This window comes from Trichosurus vulpecula, chromosome 4 (genome assembly GCF_011100635.1).
Source record: "Trichosurus vulpecula isolate mTriVul1 chromosome 4, mTriVul1.pri, whole genome shotgun sequence".
In the NCBI taxonomy this organism is placed as follows: domain Eukaryota; kingdom Metazoa; phylum Chordata; class Mammalia; order Diprotodontia; family Phalangeridae; genus Trichosurus; species Trichosurus vulpecula.
The window spans coordinates 154,097,197-154,119,892 of NC_050576.1; the positions used below are offsets into that span (position 1 = coordinate 154,097,197).

General features: G+C 39.2%; 1 protein-coding gene across 1 annotated transcript in view; it reads left to right on the forward strand.

The window, feature by feature from the left end:
- GALNT2 (polypeptide N-acetylgalactosaminyltransferase 2) overlaps nucleotides 1-22,696 on the forward strand; it is a 258,888-nt gene that overhangs the window by 127,096 nt on the left and 109,096 nt on the right. Inside the window, 1 exon segment of the mRNA XM_036755282.1 lies at nucleotides 9,468-9,561. Coding sequence (XP_036611177.1) covers nucleotides 9,468-9,561 — 94 coding nt within the window.

Consider the following 22,696-nt stretch of genomic DNA (forward strand, 5'->3'; position numbering starts at 1 on the left):
TTAATTGATCCTCACAACAATCCTGGGAGGTAGATGCTGTTAACACCCCCGTTTTGCAGTTGAGGAAACTGAGGCAAACAGAGGTTAAGTGACTCGCTCAAGGTCTGAGGCAAACAGAGGTTAAGTGGTCACACAGCTGGTAAGTGTCAGAGGTCAGACTTGAATTCAGATCTTCCTGATTCCAGGTCCAACTCTATCCACCATGATTACCTAGCTTCCTCGAAATGGGAAGTGAATGATAAATAGTAAATGGGGGTAGGGAGAAAAGGGGAAGAGGAATTTATTAAGTGCCTACTGTTTGCCAGGCACTGTCCTATTGTCCTCAGATTCCTCTGTAAAATTAAGGAGTTAGAATAAATCTGCGGTCTCCAGAAGGTTCATTTTGATCTACCGGTAGAGCTAAAAGCCTTAAACCCTCCTCCCTGAGTCAGCATCCCCTCTCCCCTACTGATTATCTTCTGAGATCATCGTAAGGCTTTGGATATAGCAAAAGATGAATAGCTACTCATTCAGAAAAGGCTGGGGACCCCTTGATTTTATGAGCTTTAAGGTTCTTTTCCAGCTCTGAAATACTGTGCTTCCAAGTATCTTCTTATGCCACAGTATTTGAGACTGCTTCTGAGCAACCTGGAAAGATTTTTCACATTCTTGCTCCCCTGCCCCCTTCCTCTCATTGCATAAATGTTACAAGGACAACAAAAGCCTGGCACTTCTATTTATTAAATACCTACTGTATGTAGAACATTGTGCCAGGTCCTGGAGCTTACAGTCTAGTAGATAAAATCTATAATAAGTTTTTAAAAAGTCATCTTTAATTTGTTCCTTATTTTGGAGCAATGTGTTAGAAGATTTGGATGCCATGGACTGGGAGAGTCAGAGGTCGAACAGGACTACAGATTGCTTATATATGGCAAAGTAGATCATGGAGCCTTTGTGCCAGCCTTTATGTGGCAATATTGGTGAGTCATGGGATGTATGCATGAGTAATTATGCCCAGCTCCTTCTAATCCTACCCCTAATTCAATGAATAATTCCACTCTTGCCCCTAACTCAATGAGTAATCCTTTTTCCTGGGTTTCAGAAAATTGAGAGAGTGCCAGGAAGGAGTAGGGGAATGAGAGAGATCAGGAGGAATTGTTGAGGGATTCTGTTTTACATCTTCTCCTAGCATTGTCATTCTGGTGGGGGGCCCGGGGAGGGGTGTCCATTCCTATTGGGATTCATGGCTCGATTGCTCTCGTACCCTTATACAACATACATAATTTCTGGACAAGAGACAGTGACAGCTGTGCAGTCAGATGTAGCCAGAATTATGTCAACTGAGCTTCTCTGGGTCCCCATCCTTGAGAAGTATGTCCCTGGGGAGAGAGACCCATACATCAGAGACATGCATCAGTCAACTTTACAGAATGAAACCCTTGACAATAAAACTCTTTTTTTTTCAAAGTGGGGCAAGAAGTAAGAGCTTTTGTAGAAAGTAGGAGAAGAGAGGTTGCTACCTGTGGTAAGATATTTACCATGTTGCGTTTCAGTTCCCCCATTTGTAAAATCAGTGATTTAAACTAGATCTCTAAAGATCCATTCAGATTCTCAATCTTGTTTCCTGTTCTTTTTAGAGTTGAGCTTTGTATTGCAGCTGGCGGACATTTACATGACATTATTTTTCATAAGTAGCCTATAAAGCAAATCTGTTGGAATTGCCTATTCTGAAAATATGCCAATTTGCTGGAATGCCAGTGGCATTTTAGATAGAAATAAAATTAACATAAGACTTTTGTTATACCCCATGGATATGGTCTGGCCCTCAGCTCTGAAATCTCAGAAACTCCATTTTATTAGCCCACCCAGATGTAGGAACTAATTCATTTGAACCCAACTGACACGATTGATTAATAAACTAGAATATCGATTTCTTAATTTTCAATAAGAAATGTAACTGAGATACTTGTCAGCCAGGCCATACATTCTCTTCCCAGTAGGAAAGGCTATTTATAAAAAAAAAAAGAAGAATGTTTGGTGAAAATAGTGAAAACAGAAGAGATTCAATCATAAAAAGTATATCATCTTGGATTTCTACTATGTACAGGCACCTTCCTGCTTATAGGCATATACCCGTTCTAATGCTTGTGTCACCTGGTCAGAACATACTTTTTTCTGTGTAATAGAGAAAGTATTGGAGAGGCAGTGATGAAATGTGGCCAGCTAGGTGGTGCAGTGGATGGAGCACCTGGCCTGGAGTCAGGAAGATCTGAGTTCAAATTAGGCGTTAGATACTTACTAGCTGTGTGACCCTGGGCAAATCACTTAACCCTGTTTGCCTCAGTTTCCTCATCTGTAAAATGAGCTGGAGAAGGAAATAGCAAACCACTCTAGCGTCTTTGCCAAGAAAACCCCAAATGGGGTCATGAAGAGTCAGACATGATTAAAATGACTAAACGACAACAACAATAAATGCCTGCTGTCGGGATCTTTCATTTTCCAGATTCCATGAAGGCCTCCACATTTCTGTTATAACAATAATACTGTCAGTGTGTTACAATGCAGTCTAGCAGATTAGCCGTATATTAGTTACGTTTTTGATTGGCATCTCCTGAGGGAACTTAGAAGAAAGCCCTTGTCTCATTGACAGCTCATTCACTGGATTACTTCCAGCTGAGCATATCCATAGTATCCTAGGATTTAAAACAACAAGGGTCCTTAGAGATCATTTATTCCAGTTCTTCTCATTTTACAGATGAGGAAACCGAGGCCCATGACCATACTTCGTGACTGGCAGGGCCAGGATTTGAACCTAGGTTCTTTGGCTTAATTTTGTATTGATTTTTTTGAAAGCTTAGCCATCCTTAAATTCTCAGATTGTACCCTGTTGGGGACTTAAAGCACTCTGTGTCTGACGGCAGTTACCTCATTCCAGTTTCATAGAGTAGAGAAGGGTTGGGGAAGAGAGCAGGCATTTACTAAGTACTTTACAAATCTCTCTTTTGATTCTCACAACAACCTTATGAGGGAAGTGCTGTTCTCAACCCCATTTTACAGTTGAGGAACCTGGAGCAGGCAGAAAATCAAAGACTTGCCCAGGGTTGCACGGCTCCCAAGTTTCTGAGGGCAGATTTGAACTTAAGTCCTTCAGCTCTAGTCCAGCTCTCTTTCTACTGTACCACTGGCCCAAACTCCTTATCTTCCACATGAGGAGACAGACCTGAAGCGGTTACGTGACTTGCCCAAGGTCCAAATTCAATCTAGCAAACATTTATAAGGTCCCAGGGATGGGGAACCTGTGGCCTCGAGGCCACATGTGGTCTTCTAGGTCCTCAAGGGCGGCCCTTTGACTGAATCCAAACTTCACAGAACAAATCCCTATATCATTGTACTAGTACTGAATATACATAGATGAAAGGAAAAAAAAAACAGCTCTTGCTCTTAAGGCATGTATTTAAATAAATGTTTAAGAAAATGATTAAGTACATAGGAAACAGAGTAGCCTGAAGAATCCAAGAAGAGAGAGGTCATTATTAGCTGATAGGAATGAAGATCAGGGAAAGGGTCATGTTTAAAGGGCCAAAGGTTTTCCATTGGCAAAGTGGTGCAGAATCAGCTTTCCCTGCTAGGGAAGTTTCTTGACGTGGTCAACCATGCATTTTAAAAGCATCACCCGCCTGTATTGTTGTCACTATGTATTCAGCATCAACACTTCTCCACCCTCAAACCCGACATTGATCTGAATCATAGAGAATAAAAGCATCCTCATTGGTTTAGGGAGTCAAAATTCTCTGCCATTTTTGACCCGGCGTCATACTGAACCATTCCTCTTTAAACCAGGTGGTATATACTTGTTACTAAAAGCAAGGAAGACCTGGCCGTCAATGTCAGTTTTCTTCTGACAAGGCAAATATAATCTGATCTATTGGGAGGGACTGAGACCTGAAGATACCTGCATTTGGATAATAGGGAAAGCTTTTATCCTGTGTATTGACATCTCCATTTATGAACTGACACCACCCATTTCCTGTGCATTGATATCTTCCTTTAACCACCCATTTCCTTGTCAACATATGTAAATATATGGGAAAGAGGATGAAGAGGTCTTGTGAGAGAGTTAGCCTGAGACTACAAAGCAGTTCAGACAAACCAGACATCTAGAGAAGTCAGATACACATTTATTTCTTTCTAGCAAGTATTTATGGAGCACTTTACACTGTGCCTGGTTGGAATTTTCTTTGTCCTATAGGGGAATACAAGAAAAACATATGACTTCATCCCTAGCTTTTTTTCCACCCAATCAACAAGTATTTTTAAATGAATATTTAGAAACAAAGGAAAGGAAGATTCATAGAATAATATGGTTAAACACGTCTTCCAATAACGTAGAAATCCTCTACAAATAAAACCACTAGAACAGGGTGTTCCACCTACTACTCCCTTTGTTGTGAGCCAGACTCCACCCCTTTTGCTACGTAGAAGACAGTAAAGGAAGCATCTGCCCAAGGCTTCTCTCTTTGGAGGATTTCAGTGATCCAGACCTCTCCATAAAGTAGTGTAAAACTTTTGTGGGAGACAAGACTGACTTAGAGGAAGCAAGCAGTATAGGACAATAATATAATGAAATGCTAATTGGCAGAGCACCTATGCATAAATCCTAGTTCTGGTATTTATTACCTTGGGCAAGACATTTTACTGTTGAGTGCCTCAGTTTCCTCACCTGTAAATTAGAGGTATTGGACTAGGTGACCTTTGAGGTCCTGTCTAATTTTAAAATCTGTGATACTAATTGAATTAGCCAAGAGTCGAAACAGCAACTGCATGGGCAGCTATGATAGAATGGTGTTTGTAATTGAATAGTGCTGAGTGACAGAATAGAATTTTCAAAGCTGGAAGGGACTTGAGAAGAGTGCAGCCCCCCACCCTCCTTTTTTTTTTTGTAACAGTCAAGGAAATTGAGGCCTAGAGAGTTTAAGGGATTTGCCCAAGCCAACAATAGTTCCCAGATTCATTGATTGCCAGCTGTAGTGCTCTTCAGGGAAGGATCATGGAAAAGGATGGGCTTAAGATAGGTCTTGGACAGTAAGGCTAGGCAGTGAACTAGGTTGTGCTGTATCCACAGGCATTGACTTGCTACTTGGTTGACGTATCAGTGGACATCAGTCACTTCAATGAACTTAATTGAATGTGATCATTTACTTTTTTGGGACAGATCTGAAATTTGTTGGTTCACTATTATCTTGATTGTTCAGGTAATAGTTAATTTCATATTCAATTCTTAACTCTGGATGCAAATAGTCAGTTCAGCTTTTTGAAACACAGTGGAGTTTTTACTTGAGATACCATAACCCTGACAAGGATTTCTCAGAACTCTACTTTCTTTTCTGGTATGGGATTTTTTTGTTTTTTGGTGTATATGACTCCTACAACTTTCCTTAGATGAATTCTTTGCTATAGTAATAATATAGTATATTACCATAATATTATTAAGTATGAAATAAATTAATAATAATATTTAATATTATCACTATTACTACCAGCACTTATAGAATGCTTTATGGTTTGCAAAGCACTTTACAAGTATCTCATTTTGTCTTCCCAATCACCCAACGAGGAAGGTGCCATCATTCTCCCTGTTTTGCAGATGAGAAAACTGAAGCAGACAGAGATTAAGTGAGTTTTCCTAGGTCACACAGCTATTTAGTGTCTATGGTTAGATTTGAACTCAGGTCTTCCTGACTCCAGGTCTAGGCTGCTAGCCATGGTATCCAGCTGCCGCTGTCATGAGTGTTTTGGTTGTGAAGATCAGCGTAGTCATGTAATGGGCCATTTTATGCACAAATAGAAGGGCATCCTTACGCATGGATGGAGAAGGCTGTTGTCAAGTGGTGTCATTTCAGGGCACCTCAGGAGAGACCTTACCGGGCTGACTGAGCAACCTAATGCTTTAAATTTTACAACTAGAGGTTGTTTTTGATAGCTTGGGGGCCCAGGGGGTTCTGTGTCAAGTGTGTTTGGAGGAAGTCATCAAAGAATCTAAGTAAAAGACATGTGAAGGAAAGGCTTAGGGGTGCTAAAAGCAGATTTCTCAGTTTCACATAGGGCTGTTGTAATTTCCTCTTGCCTCCTATTTTCAAACCTTGCTTTGTGAGGGATATGGTTGGGTCATGTTTAACTTTGGACTGTGGCAGATCTTGTCTCTGAGGAAAAGGGAAGTTCTACCCCCTGAGCCAAGGGGTAGATGATCTGAAAATACAATCTGGTGAAACCTCATTGAAGATGTTAACATTATCCTTAAATCTGAAAAATGTGGCCAGTGACTTGTGACATTTTTGTGGCAAGATGGACTTCAGGTTGTTTTTCTGCAACCGGGCAGATCTGGAGTGACTGCTGGCTCTAATCATTCAGCTCTACTCAGCTCAGCGGGGGCCATCTCCAGTCGTCTTGATCTATATCTTGCCACTAGACTCAGATGCTCCGGAGGAGAAAGTGAGGCTGGTGATTGCATAGTCCTCCCCTCACTTAAATCCAATTCACTGGCAAGTCATGGCATCACCTTCCTGATGCCATGGTCTTCTTTGAGAACGAAGGACAAACAACAACAGCAACTCAACTCAGTATTATGAAGGCCCTCTTATACGCCGGGCACTGCACTAGGCAATGAGGATACTATCCCATGGAAGTGTGCAAATCCTGTGCAGAGATACCAAGATAGGAGATAGATTATACAGGGAATAGCACATACACCGGGAATGGGAAGTAGAGCTAGATGAAATCTCATAGCCATCTTGTCCAGCCCTGTCATTTTGCAGATAAGAAAACTGAGGCTAGGGGAGGTTAAAGGACTGCCTGAGATCACACAGGGAAGAGGTATCAGAAAGGGCATTTAAACCTGGGGCGTCCAACTTCTGAGCAAAGACTCTTCACAGATTTTGGAGGACCTGAAATACCAAAGAGATGAGCTTGTATTTTATTTTAGAAACAATAGGGAGTCACTGAAGCTTCTTGAAGAAGAGAATTGACGTGGTTAAATTTGTGTTCCCATAATCATAGGATCCATGGAAGGACACAGGTCACCACTTGCCACCTCTTGCTTGAAAGGTTGCTGACACAGGATTGACTTTAAAACAAAAAGATCCAGGTTAACTAGTTAAGATTTTTAAAGGCTGGCTCCCTCCTGAACCTTGGGCTTTTTCTGCTCAATTTTTCAGCGAATTCATGATTCTACAAGTGACACAGTAGCCTGTTATTTCCATGACAACACTGATTTGGCAACTTTAGCTCGATAGCTTCATTGCAGGATTAAAAACTAAAGGAAAACTGAGCTCAGAGGCAAGGGGCTTAGGTACTACTCTCTTAGTAAACACCCGTATCACTTTTGAATGGAAATGGAGCTCTGGGTTGGCAGAGGAATTTGCATTTGTTTTAAAAAAAGAAAGTCTGTTGGCTTGATTGCCAAATTATTTCACTAGTTGAAAAGCCCACTGTGTACAGTGTAATTTAAAGAGCTAAAATGTTTCCAATGAGAAAGTTTTCCAAACCTCATAGCCTGTAATGTTTTAAATATTCAGATCTGGCTGAATGAGTTCATGCGTTTGGTTGGTTGGTTCTCTCTCTCTCTCTAAGTTGGTTTGTTAACACTGATCAGATATATATACATATACATATACATATACATATACATACACATAAACACACATACACACACATATATACATATATACACACATATATACACCCACACGTATATACATATACATATATACATATACACATACATATATAGACATATAGATAGACATATATATATATATATATATATATGAACATCGATTTTCTTTTTTTAAAATGGCTAGATGACAATGCTTGATGTACAGTAGCCAAAATGAGAAAATTGCTAGTCATGGGATACTTCTCATTTGGGCTGTATAAGAAGGAAATGTGAATAGGCCCCATTATATTTTGGTTTCAGGAGCCATATTGAAGGTACATGGGAAATGCATTCAGCTCTGTGATAGAGGTATTATTATTATTTGGTCTATTTTGCATTGATAAAACTTTTCTAGAAGTAAATTCACTGAACAGAAAAAGTGTCAAAGCACCTCAGACTTCTGTTTTATCTTCCATTCATAGCTTCATTCCATTGGCTGAGAAGTAGTTCTAGAGGGGCCTTAATGAATGAACCTTAGGAAAAAACAAAACAGTTAGTTTTTCTCCTTTGGTTTGTAGAATACGGGAGCTAGAATGAATTTAAAGAGCATGTGTAGCATTCAGCCAAACTCGAAAGAAAGAAGAGGCATTAATAAGAACGAACTAACAAAGGGCTGGGTTAGATTAATAATAGCTCTGGTTTATAGAGGTAAGGTTGCAAAGCTCTTAACATTATATTATCTCATATCTCATGCTATGAGAAAAATCTTATTAACCTCATTTTGCAAATGAGGAAACCGATGCTCAAAGAGGCTTAAGTGACTTGCCAGGAATTCACACCCTGGTCTTTCTGACTTCAAGTTTAAAGGAGAACCGGTATATCATACATAGTGCCTCTTGTCAAGGCCACTTCTAGCTCTCATAAGTGTTTAACACTCAGACACTTACTAGCTGTGTGGTCCTGGGCATGTCACTTAACTCTGTTTGCCTCAGTCTATATCTCCCTGATGCAATCTTGCTGATCTGTAAAATGAGCTAGAGAAGGAAATGGCAAACTACTCCAGTATCTTTGCCAAGGAAACCCCAAATAGGTCATAAAGAGTAAGACATGACTGAAACGACTGAACAGTAGCAACAGTGTCCAGCACCTACTAGGCATTTAGTAAATGCTTATTTTTGTATCAACTTTAGTAACTCTATTTAGTTCAAGGAACCATGATATTATCAGTGTAGGTAATCCCTCCACAAGTATAAACTGAAACTCCTTAAGCTGTCTTTACTGTTGTAGACTATTGTAGTAGAAAAAAAATCTTCATTTCCTGTGACTTATGGTAATGAGAAATCTCAGAACTTTGCTCCACTAATCTTTGGAATATCGCAATAGCTTGTCATTGGTTCCACTTTGGAAGTCTATCCTACTGGGTAGGGCATTCCAGTGAGGGCCTTTGGGAGCCAGGGGCTCCAACCTTTGATGAGACTTAAGAGCAGAAATTGCATAGATAAGAATCTGACAAGTGTAACTTAAAAAAAAAATATAATACCTTGTGGACTTAAAGATTTCTTCTCCCTGGCTTTCCTCACGCCCCACCCCTACCCTGCCCAAATAGTGTTATCTTTGAGTTCCTGAAATTATTTCTGCTCAGAGCCTGGTGTTAAAGGATAATATGAACCAACAAAAAGAAAAATCACTGGAAAGAAAATAATTCCCACCCCTCTCTACCCTTGCAATCTCAACACTTTGATGAGGCCTGGTGGGGGGTGAAGGTGGGTGGGGTATACGTTTGAAGAGCAAAACAAACAAACAAACCATTTTGGTATCTTTTTTTCTTTTCCTCCAGGAGGACTGGAATGAAATTGACCCAATTAAAAAGAAAGACCTGCACAGTAACAATGGGGACGACAAAGCACAAAATGTGGAGACTCTCCCTCCAGGTATTATGTTATTATCCTTACTTGGCCAGTTCCAGCCTTTGGAGCTGATGATGGTAATTCCAAAATAGAGATGGCAGAGTCTTGTCGTTTTGCCTACAGAGTTCTAATCTGTGGCACTTGGCAGTAGACTATACAAGTAGGCCATGTGGGGTAGGTATGGACTTCACAAATGAGATGGATCGGATGACTTTGAGAGCTCTAGAAGAATTAAGTCTTAAGGATCCTAGGATTAGATATCTCTTTTCACTCTCCTCTCCCCTCTTCGTTGTTCTGTCCACTTGAGAGAAATGGCTCAGTCTCTTTCAGTAAGTGTATTTTCTTGGGATCCATTGGTGTTTAGATGACCTTTAGATCCCTATCCTCTATTCTTTTTTGCTGGGTTCGTAGGTTCTTAGATAGCTCCAAGTGACAGAAAGTAAATTTCATTTAGAAAACAGGGATTACCTTCACAATGACTGCTACCCTGTATATAATAGTTACTGAATGAGTATTTCTTTATAAGAACAATAACATAGACCTGGGATTCATTTTTTTATTTTGTGGATCAATTAACTTGCCCCAGAATGTTTTTTTTTAATCTGTTCAGATATCTACTGTACTTAAATGGTGTTAATTTTATAGCTTGAAGATTTTTCCCATCCTAATAAGAACAATCTTGAAGGCACATGCTATCCCCAACCATTAAATTCTAGCTCTCTTTATATTGGATTGTAAAATAAAATGAGCCTTTTCTCTATTAGCAAATATGGCCAATTATGTGGAGTATCCACTGGCCAGTAGCTATCATCCTTCCTTATCTATTGTGCATTTAGTTATCTTAGAGACAGGATTGTAATGATTTCTCCCTCTTTGAAATATTGCTAATAGCTTTTGACTACTACTTTTGGTCTAGGTACTTTAAGGTTGCCAAGAACCTTCTTCCTTTTTCCTGTACCAGCTATAATAAATCCTCTTCACCTCTCTCTCTGTCTCTCTCTCTGTCTCTGTTTAACATTTTTGTTAATTACTGGGGTGGATAGCTTTATTGTCAGATTTGTAGATGATACAAACTTGGAAGGGATAGCTTTATACCCTGGATGGCAGAGTCAGCATTAACACTATTGGGTCAGAGATTTAGGACTAGAAGTAGTCTTTTTATTTTTTTTGGAGGGGGGAAGTCAGGGCAATTGGGGTTAAGTGACTTGCCCAAGGTCACACAGCTAGTAAGTGTCAAGTGTCTGAGGCCGGATTTGAACTCAGGTCCTTCTGACTCCAGGGCTGGTGCTCTACTCACTGCACCCCTTAGCTGCCCCATAGGAGTAGTCTTAAAGGCCATTCCCTTCATTTTACAGATGAGGAGACTGAAACCCAGAGAGGTTAAATGACTTGTCCAAGGTAATACAAAAGTCAGAGGTGAGGTGGGAATGCATTCCAGGCATGGGAGAAAATACATACAAACATACACACGCACACACACACACACACAAATAAATGCAAGGCTGTTAAATGCAACATAGTTAGGGACTGAGGGCACTAGCAAGTGATAGCATGAGGAATGGCTTAAATGCTTGAGTTGAGTGTTAAAAGAAGTAAGGGATTTTGGGGGGCAGAAGTGAGGGGACATTGCTTTCAGTCAAGGACAGCCAGTACAAAAACACAGATGGGAGATGAAATATCATCGAGGGGAAACCAAGAGAAGGCCAGTTTGACTGGTCTTCCTCTATATTTGGAAAAGAGAGTAATGAATAATGAATAATGAGTAATGACTCAAAATGAGACTTGGGTTGTGAAGGACTTAAAGCCAAATAGAGAAGTTTATATTTAATCCTAAAGAAAATCGTGAGGTAACTGAAGTTGATTGAATAAAAGAGTGACAGATTAGCTCTCAAAGGATATCAGTTCCATAGCTGTATGGAGGAGGGGTGGGAGTGGAGGGGGACTCAATTAATAAATGAGCACTTTTAAGCGCTTACCATGTTCAAAAGTATATTAAGCAAAAATAACCGAGGAGACAAAGCACTGTCTCTACAGAGGAAAATGAACCTGCCCCGCCTTCCAAATCAGAAAAATAAACAATGTTAGAGACAAAAAGAGGCAAATAGAAACCTAACTTGCATAACTTTAAATGGAAATATATTAAATAATACAGAAAAATAAAAAGAGTGACAGATTGAATAAGAAAACAAAATGCCACAATCAACTTCTTACAAGAAACGTACCTCAAAAGCAAAGACATACATAGAATAAAAATGAGGAGTTGGTACAAAATTTACTATGCATCAGGCAAATTAAAAAAAAAGCTGCAGTTGCAGTTATGTTATCAGACAAAGAAAAAACAAAATTCACCACCTAAAAAGAGATAAACAAGGAAACTACAGGAGGCCAAAAAGAAACTATAGACAATGGATCAATATTAACATTAGCTTAACCTGCTCCAAATAACTTAGCATCTAAATTCATAAAGAAAAATTAATTGAATTGCAAGAAGACATAGACAATAATATAATAATAGCAGAGGATTTTAATGTCCCCATCTCACTCTTGGACAAATCTAACAGAAAAATAAAAGGGAAAATATAAAATTGAGCAAATTGATGGAGAAACTATAACTAAAAGACTTACAGTCTATTTTAAATGGGACCACTAAAAATATACATATTTCTTAGCACCATATGGAACTTTGACCATCTATTGACCAAAATTGACCATCTGTTAGGGCATAAAATATTGCTGAAATAGCAAATATATCCTTTTTACACAAGTTTGATAAATATAATAATCATTTCAGGGAGTAAAAACTAAAGACACAGACTCAGATAGAGACTTACAAAGAAATCCTAAATAATGAGTAGGTCAAAGAATAAATCATAGAAATAATTAATAATTATATGGAAGAAGATGATAATGAAAAACAACATATCAAATTTTCAATGCATTCCTCAGGGGAAAATTTATATCCTTAAAAACATGTATTAACAAAGTAGAAAAAGAGAGGATTAATGAACTGAATACAAATTTAATAATTAGAAAGTCAGCAAATCCAAAATAATCCCAAATGGGGTGATATTAAAACTAAGAGAAGAAATAGATAAACTGGAAACCAGTTTTAAAAATGAAATAGTCCCTATTCTCCAAGTGTTTACATTGTGTCTTTGGAGACAATGTGTACATGTATAAGTATATACAGAATAACTATATGCAGAATATATTTTTTTAAAAAGTAGTTAGAGAGGGTACTTGCTTTTGGGGAAGATCAGAAAGGGCTTTGTATAGAAGATGAACTGGGTCTTAAAGAAAGAGAGATATTCTATGAGGCAGAAATGATGTTGGGTTAAGCAGGAGGAGTGCCCAGTACAAAGACACAAAGATAGGAATCCAAGTGTTCTATTTGAAGAGCAGAGAGGAGAGTTTGACTGGACCATAGAGTGAACAAAGAGGAATCGTGTATAATGACCTTAGAAATATTGATTGGGACCAGGATATGGCAGACTTTAAAAGCCAATCTGGGAAATTTATATCTTATCCTAGGGCAGTAGGGAGCCACTGGAATTTATTGAGTAGGGGAATGTTACAATCAGCTCTGCACTTAAGGAAAATCGTGTGGAGAAGATTGGAATGGGAGAGACTTGAAGCAGGGAGACCAATAGTCTAGTTGAGAAGTGATGGAAACCCAAACAAAAGTGTGTAACTAGAGAGAATGAATCAGTTGTGAAAGATGTTATGGAGGTAGAAACAGCAAGATAGGTCAACTAATTGAACCTGCAGAATGGAGACTTAAGGAGTCTACGGTAAGGCTGAGGTCGTGAATCTAGGAGGCTAGATCCAGAAAGATCTTAAAAGATCTTCACTCAACAAGCATTTGTTAAGCACTTCCCATGTTCTAGGTACTGTTTTAGGCTCTGAGGATACAAAGGCAGAAGCTAAACAGCCCTGCCTTTAAGGTACTTATATTCTGTTGGCAGAAAAAACCTGAATTTTTTGACAGGCTAGAGCATTGAGTTTGAAGCTAATAAGATGAAATTCAGTAGGGGTAAATGTAGTCTTAAACTTGGTTTTTAAAAAACCAGCTTCACAAGTATAAGATTAGAGGAAGCATGCTTAGATTTGTCAGAAGAAGACCAGAGGGTCTTAATGGAGAGCAAGCTTGATAGAAGTCAGCAGTATGATCTGGCAGCCCCAAAAGATAATGAAGTCTTGGACTACATTAAGAGAAGCATAATTCTTAGGAATAAGGAGCTGGTGAGAGGGCTGTGTTATACTCTGAGTGAATAAAAGTGCCAGATTCAGGGTTATAAAGAGCTAGGGTCAACTCCTTTTCTGATGCAGACTGGCTATGTGACCTTGGACAAGATATTTAACCTCTCAAGAACTCAGGCAACCCTTTAAGACTGTAAGTTGCCAAACAGTTGCTGATATGCATTGGTAGAAGGAGTTTTCACCTTGGTAATTTCTTATACTAATGAAATCACAGTTCTGGACAAAAAAAGGGGGTGATGATCCTTCTACTCTCCTCTGTTCAGAACACGTATGGGTCATTCTGTTCAGTTCTAGACACCACAGTTTAGGAAGGGCATTGATCAGTCAGTAATAATTTATTAAGCACCTAGTATGTGCCAGGCACTATGCTAAGTGCTGGGGATACAAGGAAAGTGAAAAAAAAGCAATGGCTGCAGCTCACTGTCAAGTGGCTGTATCATCCAAAGGAAACAAGAGTAGTGGAGGACCTTGGATCCTGGTCTTATGTGATTTGGCTGAAGGAATCCTGGGATGTTTAGCCTGGAGAAGAGAAGGCTGGGGGAAGGGAGAGAGAAATGTTCAAATATTTTAAGGACTGTCACGTAGAAGGATTAGACATTCTACAGGCAATATGCTGAAATGTCTCTATGTTAAGAAAAGCTCCTTAACAATTGGGGAGGAGAAAGGAAAAGGAAGGAAATTTTATGCACCTACTATGTGCCAGTCACTGTATTAAGCACTTCACATTATTATCTCATGTGATCCTTACAACAATCCTGGGAGGTAGGTGCTATTATTAGCCCCAGCTTAAGTGATCTGCCCAGAGTCACACAGGGCTGGATGTAAACTCAGGTCTTCTTGGTTCCAGGCCCATTACTCAATCCACTGTACCACCTAGCTGCCATTGACCTGTCCAAAGTGGAATGGACTGCCTGAAGAGGGAAGGTATTCCCTTTCCTTGGAGGCTGGATGACAACTTGTTGCAGATGTTGTAGTGGGAATTCCTATTTGGATTAAATGGTTGCTGAGATCTAATCCTACTCTCAAACTCTGATTCTCTGTTCTATGATCACATTGGCTACAACAAACTTCACCCTAATGAATGGATTGTTTAGGAAATCCAGCAAAATATTTTCATATTAAAGACCCTTCACAATCTGGCTCCAACTTACTCGGCCAACTTTATCCAATCTTTCAGCCAAACTCTATTATTGCTCATCCTTGGTCTTGCTCTGCTGCCTCTCATCTTTGATATCCTCCGCTACCTCCCTTGCTGTCTCAATCCATGGTAATCCTTTCCTTATTTCAAGGCCCAACTGAGAGATACCATCTTGGCCATTAAATGTTCTCTAACCTCCTCCCAGAATTCCTCATAGCACTGTTTTTGGACCTCTCCTTTGGGGTTATTTCAGTCTTCCTTGTGCCAAAACTATCTTGTGTACTCCTCCTCACCTTCCACAGCTAGATTATATACTCCTTAAGAGCACAGATTGTTTTCAGTTCTCTGTATGGAGAACCTAGTTTAATACTTAGTGTATGCCGAATTGAATTCTCATTCAGATTCATAGATTTCCAGTATTAGTATATAGATAATTAGGGAAATAAAGTAATGTAAAGTGGCTTTGAGCAGAGTTCCTGAACCTGGGTCCTAGTCCAGGGCATTAATATTGCCCTTTTGGTCATCATGGGACTTCATAAGGTCAGATCATGGCATATGCCCTTTTTCAAACTTCCCCTGCCCCTGGATCATGGGATCAGAGATCATGTATTGATCTCTGGATCAGGTTGAGCCTCCTCATTTTACAGATGAGGGAAATGGAGCCCAGGAAGACCAGGATCACATATTTGGGGGGATATTTGAATTCAGATCCTCCTAATTCCAGTTCCATCATTTTATCCTCTATATTGAATTGTTTCTCACTACTTCAAATTGCATACACTTCTCCATTAATATAATAATAATAATTAACAATAATAAAACTAACATTTACATAGCATTTTAAAGTTTGCAGAGTGCTTTATATGAATTAACTCATTTATTTGATCCTGACAACAACCCTTAGAGGTAGGTACTATTGTTAACCTCATTGTATAGTTCAGGAAACTGGTCTCAGAGGAGTTGAGTGACTTGCCAAGAGTTTCAGTGCTAGTAAGTATCTGAGGCAGGATTCAAACTCAGGTCTTCCTGATTGCAAATGCAGAGCTTTATCCACAATTAAACAGTGCAATTAAGCAACGATGGCTCAGCTTTCCAGCTCTCTTGCCCCAGATGGGAAGCTATGGAGAATAAGATCCTTGACCATCATATTTTTTAAAAGTTTTTATTGATGTCTTTTGTTTTTTTAAACTATCATAGTTTTTCCCAGTATCCTTTTTCCCTCCCAGAGGACCATCCTATATGACAAATAATATTTTTAAATACAAAAAAAGAGGGTAAAAATCAGCACAACTGATCACTTCAGTGAAAAAGTCGGAAAACATGTGTAATGTGCACACCTGTGGACCTCCCACCTCCAGGAAGGGTTTAGTTGGAGATGTCTGATTATAACTTTTCTTTTGAGTCACACTTGATCTTTGTAATTTTGCTACATTCACTTTTGATTTTTGTCAATTTCCGTTGACATTGTTATTAATTGTTGTATGCATTGTTTTCTTGGTTCTGTTTACTGTATTCTGCATCAGTTCAAATATATCTTTCTATACTTCTCTGTATTCTTCACATTCATTATTTCTTACAAGCACAGTGATATTCCATTAAATTCATGTACTACAATATATTTAGCCATTCTTCGATAGGCATCTTCTTTATTTCCAATTGTCACAAAAAGTGCTACTATAAATATTTTGGTATACCTAGGGATTTTCTTCTTATCAGTAGCTCCAGACTAAGGAGTATCAACACTTTGCATAGTAGGTACAAGCTCTGGAAAGCTCTTAATAACCAGATTCCCCATTCAAATCCAACCCGTGTCAGTAGAGACCAGGAAACAGCTGTCCTCCCTTTGTTGACTATTATAAAATTGCTTTACTGTGAAATGGCCTCTGTTCACAATGTCAGTCACATGTTTCTGTAACAAAGCTTATCAGTATAATTGTAATTTGGTGTCCTTTGGTAAGTAGCTGGGGTTGGAATTTGCAGAGCCTCCTTTCCCAGAGGGGATGGCTTCCTGGAGATCAGAGTTGCAGTGCCTTAAGACCAGGGGCTCTGCTCCTAATCTGTGCTGAGATGAACTAAGGTTATCTCCTGGATGGGAGCCCAGGGGCTGGGTAGAAGGAAGACTATTGCTGCCTTTGAGTGTAAATGGTGAGAGTGAGCTTCCTAAGCCTGTTAAGGAACTGATTTTGGTTTCCTTCCCTGGAAATATAATACCTTGGGATCTCCAGGGGCTACACTTGCTCTGCCAAGGCTATTTCCACAAAGTACCAAGTCAGATGGGAGACATCCACCGCGTTCTCACTGGACTCTCCATTTGGAGTATGGGCTTCCTGGGCTCATAGGTGTATTGAGTTTCTTGGGCTGGACTTCCTGCCCTGCTTGGAGGCTATACCTATTCTATCCAGTAACAATACAGCAGCACAGCAGCCCTCCATTTACCACCAGGTATGCAGGCAGGTGAAGGCCTTTCATTAACACTAAAGCTCATGTCCCACTATCTACATTATTGGTTCTGGAAGACTGGGGCTGATCAGTCAATCAATTAATCAGTGATAAGCACTTATTAACCACCTACCATGTGGCAGACACTCTGCTAGGCACTAGGGCTACAAAGACAAAAGTGAAGCATGGTTTGCTTTCAAGGACCTTATAACCTAGGTGAACATGTATGTGGAGCCTAAAAAGTATGACACAGACTCTTACACTAACTTTTTGGCTTGGCTCACTGGTCCAACCTGTATTTACACTGCCAGATCTGGGGTTCCTAGAGGAGGGTTCACCGTACTACTACTCAGCTTTTTTGGTATGTGTGCAGATGAAGGATACATTCCACCTACTTACTACTTTATCTCCTGAGCCCTTACTAGTATGCTTCACATTTATACAAAATCAATTAGTGAGTCTTAAACATAAAAAAGAAAATTACTAAATGGTAAGGCATAGGCAATAATAACCATAACATTTACTCAGTAGAAAGCAAAATCAGAAATAATCAAAGTATCACAGACCACCCATAAACCTGAGTCATACTCCCCCTTCAATGCATGAAATGTTCTGGCAAAGCAAATCTTTCCTGAGAGGCCTGTCCTCTCAGTCTGTAAATGGCAACAGAGAGCAATAAGCTAAACACTTCCTATTACCTCTAACTGCTAGGGCCCTCCGCAGTTATCTTGTATATATGTATTTAAGAATATGTTGTCTCCTTCCATTGAATGTAAGCTCCTTGAGCTTTCATTTTTGTCTTTATATCCCCAGGTATTAACATAAATGCCTATTGATTGATTGGTTGGTTTCTTGGCCTCAGAGGATAGAACTAGGAGTTATTAGGTAGAATTATTAAAGAGTCTGATTTAGGTTGGATGTAAGAAAAAAACTTCTCAACAGTCAGAGCTATCTGAAAGTAGAATGGGCTACCCAGGAGGATAATGAGTTCCTCCTCATTAGAGATTTTCAGTTAGAGGTTGGAAGGCAACATGTTAGGGATATTGTAGATGGGATCATAGTTCATGTACAGTTTGACATCTGGCATCCCTTATAACCCCTGAGATTTCACAATAACATTTGTCATCCTTTCCTACAATGTTTATTTATATCTAACATCTTTTGTCCAATTAAATGTAGTCACCTAAAGTAACTAGTTATCAATAACTCTTGCTTCTTCTAATCTGGAAATCTTAACTATAAGTTTGGTTTCTTACTCTCTTACAGACATATTTTTTCAAAGTATTTATTAGCTAATCTTTCATTAAAAAAAACCCCTCTTGGCTTGGTTCAGTCTCTTCTTCTTTTTCTTATCTCCCAAGATCAATGTCTCATAATAGAAAATAAAACTATGACTTTTCCATTGAAAAAGATAATTATATTTCTTCCAGTAGCTCTTTTTCCCTTCCCTGCACCTCAGCTCTAAACCTGACCAATGAGATTAATATAGCAGGAAGGAATGTGACCCAAATAAATTTGATAGAAAAGCAAAGGCTAGAGGAGGGTTTAAAAGGTCAATAATATCTTTCTGACAGCATTTACAACTCACTTTGTGTAGTAGCAGTATTTGTTGGGTGGCTGTTCTTGACTGGTAAATCATTTTCTCAATTTAGATATTTTCTTTTTTGCCTTTATGAGATCTTTGTTGCTTTGAACTATTAAAGGTGTGAAAGGCAACCATAAACTCATTTACTTCATTGTGTGGTATTTAATCCCAAAGATTTATCCTCTTAACTTTTTGCTGTGTCACTATAAGTAATCTTGCCTAGTGGAAAGAGGTGGTAGAGTATACGGTGAGTGGGTACAGGATGGGAAATAAGTTATTAAAACATACCTAAGTAAAAAGTTTTGTACCATCTATGAATTATCCTTCTCCTTTGTTTTAAAGATGTCCTTTCAACTTGACCTCCCCACCTTCTACGTTACCTAAGCAGTTCATCTCTCAAAATAGCATTAGCCTTGGGCTCCTACAAAGCAGCTTAAAAAAGGAAAGGGGAAATACTTAATGGGATTTGAATCCAAAGCATGAATTATCATTTTTTTATAATTGAAGTTGAGGTTGGGTTTTTCCCCCCCCTTTTTCTTCTCTCTCCCTTCCCCCTACTAAAACAAAGAGCTAACTACTTGTGTATTTATCCAGCATTGCTACATAGACTGCAAGAAATTTTTCCTTGACCTTTCTTCTTTGAAGAGATTAAATTGGGTTTGGCATTGTGAGTTTTAAAAGGCTGATTATAGAAACAGGAGAGGATGGAGTACCTTTAAAACTCTGCAGTTCCTTCTCAAATTACTTTTTTAAAGTGAAGGGAGTAACATTCACATTCCTTGACTTTGAGACTAAAGCAGTTTGGGAAGCCTAATAAAGTGTATCTGGCGGATAACTAAAATAATAACAAGAATAAGACACCAGTAAAGTATATTATAACAATTAATAATAATACGCCTAACAAGGTATATCTAGGGCAATAATAAAGGGCTAGAGGGACAGAGCATATTGGTGCTGTGACCTTTTGGCATTTGATGATGACGATGATTATTTATCCTCATCACTCTTAATTTCTCTAGACTTTGAGGGTGACAGAACACCTTCAGGCCAATGAAGTAGGTGGTAGATAGAACCCCATGTAGCATAAAGTATCTACCAGGCATTCCCTGCCAAGTTTTGGTAGGCCTTCTGTATTGATTAAAACTTTAAAATATTCTCTGGGGACATGGACTTGAACCCTTTTTAACCGCCCTCAGATGGCATCTTGGTGGGCTTAGTCTAAATCAGGTGTTATTGGAACTGGAAAGACAGAGTTAAAGCAGATTAATGTAGCCCCTAGGGCAGGAGTTCCTAACCAGGGGTCCATGAAAGATTTCAAGGGTTCTTTGAGCTTAGATATGGGAAAAAGAATTACATCTTTATTTTCACTAACCTGTAACTGAAATTTAGCATTTCTTTCAATTCTGAATATAGGCAACAAAACATTATCCTGGGATGACTCAGCTGCATAAGCTTTACCACTAGTCAAAGCTATAGGCTTATTGTTAAAGCATTCCTCATAGCGTTGCCAGGCAGTTTAGTATTATTGTCCTCCTACAGGGGAGAAAACTAAAGTGAAAAGGACCCTTTGGTCCAAAAGCACAGCTGTGATCACATGACCTGCACAATAGCAAAATAGAGGCTTTCTGGAAATCTCCACTGCAAAGTTGAAAAGAAAGGAATTAGGCCTTTCCACCTCCTCCAATGATTATAGGCTACATTAATAAGAGTATAGTGTCCTAGTCAAGGAAGGTGATAGTTTCATGGTGGTCTCTGCTGATTGCATCACATTTTGGAGTACTGTGTTCAGTTCTATTTTTCTCTCCCTGTCTGTCTGTCTGTCTCTTTCCTCTCTCTCTCTCTCTCACACACACACACACACACACAGAAAAGAAAGTGAGTCTGTCATAATAATGAGAGACAATACATGGACAGCTCGAGTGCTACATTGGATGCCCCAAGACATCCAACAGAAAGCCTCTACTCTAGGCAGATTCATTCATTCCACAAGCAACCACTATGATCAGGGCGCTGTGACAATGAAAACGGTTTCTGTAAAGAGAAAAGATATCAATAAGACATATTGATAAGAGAAAGAAAGAAATGAAATAAATCCCTGCCCCAGTAGCTTACAGTCAGGGCCTCCTTGGAGGATTTATGTAGCAACATAGGCAACAGTCACTCAGGATGGGGGACAGTGGGAGGAGCATCTACACCAATGAATTTATAGATCCATCAAAAATACACTCTGAGGACAAACTTTCAAGCTGTCCAATAATGAAAGGAGCTGCCTTGTGAGGTACCCAACTTCACAAATATAAGATGGGGAAAGTAGACTTTTTGTTCAAAAAAGATACAGATGTTTTAGTGAACTGCAGACTCAGTGAGTCAGCGTTGTGATGTGGCAGTGAGGAAAGCTTGTCTGAGCTGAGGCTGCATCAGGACAGGTACAGTGTCTGGAAGTAGGGAGAGGATAAATCCCATTGTATTTTGTCCTGATCAGTCCACGACTAGAATATTGTGTTTGGTTCCAGGAACCACGTTTTTAAAAGGACGTTGATAAGCTTGAGAGCATTCAGAAGAGAGTAACCAAAATAATGAAGGGACTTGAGGTGGTTCCATAAAAGTCTTGGTTGAAGGAATTGGGGATAATTAACATGGAGAAGAGAAGACTTGGGGCAGGTTTGGAGGAAGGATGGGATAGCCATTTTCGAGTATTTGGAGGGCTGCCCAGTGGCAGAACTAGGAGCACTGGATAGATGTTGCAAAGTGGTAAATTTAGGATTAATGTTAGGGAATATTTCCTAGACTATATCAAGAGGAAATCACTTTACCGTTGCTGAAGCAAGCCATAGGATTGAATTACCACTTGTCATTCATGTTTTAAAAGGAATTCTTATTCAACTATAGGTTGGACTAGAATTCACAGGTGGGGAACCTGTGGCCTTGAGGCCACATGTTGCCCTCTAGATCCTGAGTGCAGCCCTTTGACTGAATCCAAACTTCACAGAACAAATCCCCTTAATAAAAGGATTTGTTTTGTAAAACTTGGACTCAGTCAAAAAGCTGTACCAAGGACCTAGAAGGCGGCAGGTTGTCTACCCCTGGATGGTCTTAAGTGGTCCCTTCCAAATCTGAGACTCTCTAATTCATTGATTCTCTAATGAGCACACCATTCCTAGAAGGGTTCAAACTTAGATTAAGTGACCACATAGTTCTGCATGGTCTCAGAGTTTGGACTAGATAATTCCTAACATCTCTTCTAGCTATAAGAAGTATAATCGGATGATATCAGAATTCTAACAAAAAAAAATTTGCCGAAGTAATGGAAACTCTTTGACTAATTGCCTTAGGCAGGAAGGCTTGTAAGTTTGAATCATTTTAAGGATATTTGCATTTAAGAAATGTTGGACCATTTGGGGATGCTTTTTGTTTGATGAAGGTAAAAATAAAAATTAGGGACAGGACTAGAACTGGACCTGTGTTTTCATTGGCATAAGAAACTCCTTCCAATACTGGTCAGCACCTTCTGTGCAACTTAGGGTCTTAAAGAGTTGCCTAGAGCATGCCCAAGAGTTCAAGTGATTTGTCCAGATCACACAGCCCATATTTATCAGAGGTGTCAGAGGACCTGAGGTATTATTAGGTTTTCTTCATCTGAATTTTACTTTTTTTTTTTTTTGAAGGGGGTGGATTTGTGATTTCCTTACTTTTGGGAGTTCCAAGTCTTGAAATTCTCTCCATATATGCAGATCAGC